At 35.1% G+C, this 6,000-nt stretch overlaps 1 protein-coding gene across 1 annotated transcript; it reads left to right on the top strand.

The window, feature by feature from the left end:
* The first annotated feature begins 1,447 nt into the window (after positions 1-1,447).
* AGTR2 (angiotensin II receptor type 2) lies at positions 1,448-4,367 on the top strand. The gene is made up of 3 exons (XM_031671418.2): positions 1,448-1,559; positions 1,712-1,773; positions 3,022-4,367. Exon 3 carries the CDS (start codon positions 3,057-3,059, stop codon positions 4,143-4,145), a length of 1,089 nt encoding a protein of 362 aa, XP_031527278.1. The 5' UTR covers positions 1,448-1,559; positions 1,712-1,773; positions 3,022-3,056; the 3' UTR covers positions 4,146-4,367.
* Positions 4,368-6,000: the final 1,633 nt, after the last annotated feature.

Below are 6,000 nucleotides of genomic sequence, written 5' to 3'. Positions count from 1 at the left end.
AATCCTTTATACCCATGTAAATAAGTGTCCTGGGGTCTCTGGTTTTCTGTACTTACTATAGTAAACTAGTCACACATTTCACCTACCTGTGGTCTCCATTTTGGGAATAAAATTAAGAAAAATATTTTCTCCCACGTAACCATCCTTCAAACGCTCTCCCCCTTCTTTAGTGCTTTTGTAACAGCTTATAAATGGTCAGCAGGGACTTTTTGTAAATGGTGCATGTTTTCTTTTTGCCAGGACAAAGGGTGAGATTAAAGGACCAGCTAAATGCTCACTCCTGTAGTGTGGAGGTTCAGAGTGCAGGCTCCGACGTTAGAGTGCCTCTGTTTACATTCAAACATCCTCATTTAATAGCTCTGAGGCTTCAGAAAAGTTATGTAAACTCTGTGAGCCCTAGTTTCCTGATTTGCGAAACGGAGGTAATAGTAATAGCTTATAAGCGCGCCTACATGTACTAGGCATGGTTTTAAGCACTTAAAATATATAAGCTCATTTAATTTTCATAACTCCATGATATTGGTAATTAACATCATCCCCATTTCTCAGATGAGAAAACTGAGGCATGAAGAAGGAAAGTAACTTGGCCAAGGTCACAGGATTAGTAAGTGGGGTAGCTGAGCTTGTGAACCACGTAGTTGGGTCCCAGAGGCCATGTACATACCAGTGTGCTGTACTGCCTCTCTGTTAAATTACTGAGTATAAAAGCACTAAATGGCACATAGAGTTTATTGTCAGCTGGTATTATCACTGCCATCGTGTGTACTTATCTTTCTTCCTTTTGTCACTCTTGCTTCTACTTGTGTAAGGTTAATCATCCCCACTCCCACAAAAAGGAAAACAGTGATCTAGGCTTCAGTAGCTGCCTGATCCTTCTTCACCTTGTGTGCTTTGGATTTAAACCGCAAATATGACAGCGACCCATGAAAGGAGACATTATATGTTAATACTTCTTTTTGAAGACATGAAAATTATATCCCTTTAATCACCGCCTCTCCAGCAACAAGCCATCAAAAGTTGCTTAAAGCAAGGGAGAAATTTTAGAAATTTTACAGTTCAAGTAAAGTTGCTGCTGTTCTTTAATAAGCAAGGGTAAACATTTCAAAAATAATGAATGCTGGTGGACAAAGACTCTGCAACTAGAATAAATTCCCTAGTCCCCACTCCTTAACTTGTTTTAGAATGCCAGTATCAGGGTAGAAGAAAGAGAAAATTCTGCAAATAATTATATTCTTCTTTTAAAGTAAGCCACTGACTTCAAAATTCTCTAACACATTTGTGGAAACTTCATTTTTTTGTTTGAGATTTATTTGAATGAGCTGTTATGATTGGAGACAGTGAGAATTTCAGATTAATGTTTTGCAGCCAAAAAAAAAAAAAACCTCTGGAAAGCTGGCAAGTGTTCATAAGTCAGCCCTAGAATTATGTAGGTTGAAGGCTCCCAGTGGACAGACCGAACATATAAGAAGGAAACCAGAGATCTGGTGCTATTACATCCCCGAGTCTAAGGGAACGAATAAGCACAGAATTAAAAGCAATCTTCAGCCTGAATTTTTAAGGTAGGTCTGCAGAATTTATATATACTCTATTTGGAAAGTAGAACATACATTAAATGAAAATATTTTTTATGGATGAACTTTCCCTTTTTCCTGTATTTTAACATTGTATTTTGCAAAACTCCTAAATTATTTAACTGCTGTTTCTCTTACAGGGGTGCACTTAGGAACTAAGCAAGCTGATTTATCATAACTAAATTTTAAACTCCAACAACCAGTAAGTCTTCAAGTGAGTTTATTTTACATTCTTTCATGTTAATTTCGTAGGTCCAGATTATGAGAGAATAAGCTTTAGACAAAAATGGTAACTTTGCTGTTTATTAGGAGAGTGTTTGGTAATTATATTTTCATTAAGTAGTTTATTTACATGTGTTTTGAAGCTACCTAAAGGAACAGTCTTTCCCTTACTGTGTTTATCTTCAGCTAATTTTCTTTTGTTTTAAAGTAAGGTTGCTAGTGAAAAAAAAAAAACAACAGTATTACGAAAAGCTGAACATGAACATTGATTATAACATTTGAGAGCCATGTAGCAATGTTACTTAGTTGTGTTAAACTAAATATTAGGCAAAGGAAAAATGATACAATTATATCATGATTAATCACTGATGTTCAATTCTTATTTCACTGAGCAATAAAACTATTTCTACTAGACCCTAAGTCAGATTTGGGTATTTTTTTTCTTTTTCTTTTCCTAATTAAAGAAAAATGAATTTTCTTGTAAATGGATTAAAATATATATCTATATGTATAACTAATAGTCTCTATTAAAATGTGATGGGAGCTTTAAAAATATGCACATATTCCATAACTACTTAATTGTATTATTATATTATATTATTATTGTGAAAACAATGGAAAAGTAAAACTAAAGGAGTTATTTTTAATTAGTAAAAACTAACCATAGTCCCCCATCCTTTTGCATATTCTCTTTCAGTCTTCTGTACACTTATTTTTTCCATAGCTTATGTTACTTACATTTTCCATAGATATAATGATTTGTATGTAATTAGTTACTTGAATAAGGCATTTCTCTAGGAAATAGCAGGCAAGCAGTGTGGTTTCTAGAAAGTATACAGACTGAGATATGTGCTCAAGTGTTTTTGAAATGCTAATTCTTCTTATTTCTTAGTTCCTTGTTTGTTTCACATTTCTTACTTTGGCTAACCTTTGGAAATACTAGTTTTCTTTAAATCTTTTGACAATAGAAAAGATGGGCAAGATGTAGTTTTGTTCAAAATCTCCAGTCCTGATGCTAGAATGCCTTAACTTCTTGGTCCTATTGAGAAAAGTCTCTCTTCTTCAAAAAGTAAAATATTCTTATTTCATCAGGCATGCTTCTATTTCCTAATGTTTTCTATAATCACCCACCTTTCTTGCTTTCAACAAACTTTTAAAATGCTAATGACTTAGTGATGTCCTAAATTCTGTATGTGTTCTGAGAGTTCCTTTTTTTTTTTTTCCACAGAAGGCCTAAGAATTAGGAGCTGCTGACATTTCAATATGAAGGACAACTTCACCCTCGCCACCATCAGCAAAAACATCACCAGCAGTCTTCACGTCAGACATGTGAACATCTCTGGCAATGAGTCTACCTTTAATTGCTCACATAAACCATCAGATAAGCATTTAGATGCAATTCCTGTTCTCTACTACATTATTTTTGTGGTTGGATTTCTTGTCAATACTATTGTGGTTACGCTGTTTTGTTGTCAAAAGGGTCCTAAAAAGGTTTCCAGCATTTACATCTTCAATCTGGCTGTGGCTGACTTACTGCTTTTGGCTACTCTTCCTCTCTGGGCAACTTACTATTCTTACAGATATGACTGGCTCTTTGGACCTGTGATGTGCAAAGTTTTTGGTTCTTTCCTGACTCTAAACATGTTTGCAAGCATTTTTTTTATCACCTGCATGAGTGTTGATAGGTACCAATCTGTCATCTACCCCTTTCTGTCTCAGAGAAGAAATCCCTGGCAAGCATCTTATATAGTTCCCCTTGTTTGGTGTATGGCCTGTCTGTCCTCCTTGCCAACATTTTATTTCCGAGATGTCAGAACCATTGAATATCTAGGAGTGAATGCTTGCATTATGGCTTTCCCACCTGAGAAATATGCCCAATGGTCAGCTGGGATTGCCTTAATGAAAAATATCCTTGGTTTTATTATTCCTTTAATATTCATAGCAACATGCTATTTTGGAATCAGAAAACACCTACTGAAGACCAATAGCTATGGGAAGAACAGAATAACTCGTGACCAAGTCCTGAAGATGGCAGCTGCTGTTGTTCTGGCGTTCATCATTTGTTGGCTTCCCTTCCATGTTCTGACCTTCCTGGATGCTCTGGCCTGGATGGGTGTCATTAATAGCTGTGAAGTTATAGCAGTCATTGACCTGGCACTTCCTTTTGCCATCCTCCTGGGATTCACCAACAGCTGCATTAATCCCTTTTTGTATTGTTTTGTTGGAAACCGGTTCCAACAGAAGCTCCGCCGTGTATTTAGGGTTCCAATTACTTGGCTCCAAGGCAAGAGAGAGAGTGTGTCATGCCGGAAAAGCAGTTCCCTTAGAGAAATGGAGACCTTTGTGTCTTAAACATGACAGTGGAATGTATGTTATCAACATGGCTGCTTGTTTGAGGTCTCCTTGAATTATATTTTAATGGCTTTCGTAAAACAAGTTTTCTCCCTTAATGTAATCTTATCTCACTCTTCTAGAACAGGAAATCAGATGTAAATTGAAGTTTTAGTCTCCAGTGACTTTCAAGCATTGCCTCTTTTTTTCTGGCCTCTCAGGACAAAACTGTCATTTGGGAGATGGATCCATAACCTAGAAGTAACTGTGGATTTATCTCAAACTATAATTAACAACAAATTGTGAATGATGATTTGGGATTTTAGATTCTCCCTGACAAATGCTGGAGTTTTTATTGGCTTTTTTTCTTTAGATTACAATTTGAGGAATTTTGATAGATGTATATATCAATGAAACCACTACCACAATCAAGACAGCTAACATTTCCATCACTCCCCAAGAGGTGCAATTTTCGAATTTTATTGGTTTTTATATCTATTTTCATCAGGCTTTTCTCTTGAACCAAGGCCAATCTTTTAACTCATTGCATTACTTACAAGACACCATGCTAACAGAAATGAGTATTTCTAAGTGAAGTATACTACAATAGATTGGTACCGATTATTCAGGCTCTAGGCATATGCCTTTTACTTTATATTATAAGTAATAATCCTTTTATATTTCACTTGAGCATAGGTTTATATTTAAGATATAGCTACATATTGAGTAGGGCTAGGAATATAGATTAGATCACATGTACTACACTTTAGTTTATATTTACAGTTATAGAAAGTAAAATATATAATAATGCAGATTTGTAATTAACAAATATTTGAGTGTTCACTAAACTCTGAATAAACACTTTTAAAAACTTTCTATTCATTTTAACTATTGTTTGAAGGTTTCTATGTTCTCTGATAATTTTTTGAAAACAGTAACCAAACACTGTTTAGTGTATAAAATATAAAGGTCATTTTTTACATCCTTGACCTTTTGGATATGGTGCTTTGATATATAAGAGGTTGACTTGACTTTTATTATTGATGCTTTGATTCTGTGTTGCTTCCCAAAATATCTGGGTGGCTTCTTTAACTCTTTAATTTGTAATAAACCCTTAAATGGCATAGGAACAGTTTATATCGGAATGGAATATTGATACCCATGGAGGAGAAAGAGATTCAGCAAATGATAAGTTTTGTGTCACACAAAAAACCTACCTGTTAGGGCAGTGTAATGTGGTTTTGAAAATACAGGCCATGGGGTAGTCTTAACATATACCTATGGATATTGTTTGTTACAGAATTTACAGGATTCTGTGGAATTCTTTTAAACCAATCACTTGGCCATAGATCTCCTTCTCAACACTATTAGAACTCCTAAGTTTGAGGAATACCTGAAACTGACTGAATTACTTAGAGTGTACTTAGAGTATGAATCCTAATTTTAGAAATTAGAGATTCTATTCTGCACCAGCCCCATACGATATCAGGTTATCTAGGACCTTCCTGGACCAACACCGACCTCTGAGGTAGAAATCGTTTCAGAAGCTTGGTATCTCTGCCAGATTCCAGGGCATAGATAAAAAATCTTGCTCCACTTTCTGGGGAAATCCTAATTTCATGTAATCTATTATTATCAATAAGAACAAATAGCTAAATGTATAACCAACTATGACTTCATATTTTAAATAATTTTGTAAAACACCTCATATAAATAAAATCTTTAATTGGAAGATCATGTGTGCTTTACTTTCTTGATTATCTCCGAGAATAGAGTCTTACCTTCTCTTGTATCTGTATCCTCCTTACAATCCCCACTGATACTTCTTAGTTCCAGCCCCCATCATTCCTTATCTGGCTTCTAGCTATATTCTTCT

Source organism: Vicugna pacos, chromosome X (genome assembly GCF_048564905.1).
Source record: "Vicugna pacos chromosome X, VicPac4, whole genome shotgun sequence".
NCBI lineage: Eukaryota > Metazoa > Chordata > Mammalia > Artiodactyla > Camelidae > Vicugna > Vicugna pacos.
Note: the sequence above shows the minus strand (reverse complement) of the source record. Positions and strands in the feature narration are given on the sequence as shown.

Bases quoted from the DNA above. Each gene is read 5' to 3' on its own strand.
- AGTR2 (XM_031671418.2), top strand. From the start codon at position 3,057: ATGAAGGACAACTTCACCCTCGCCACCATCAGCAAAAACATCACCAGC.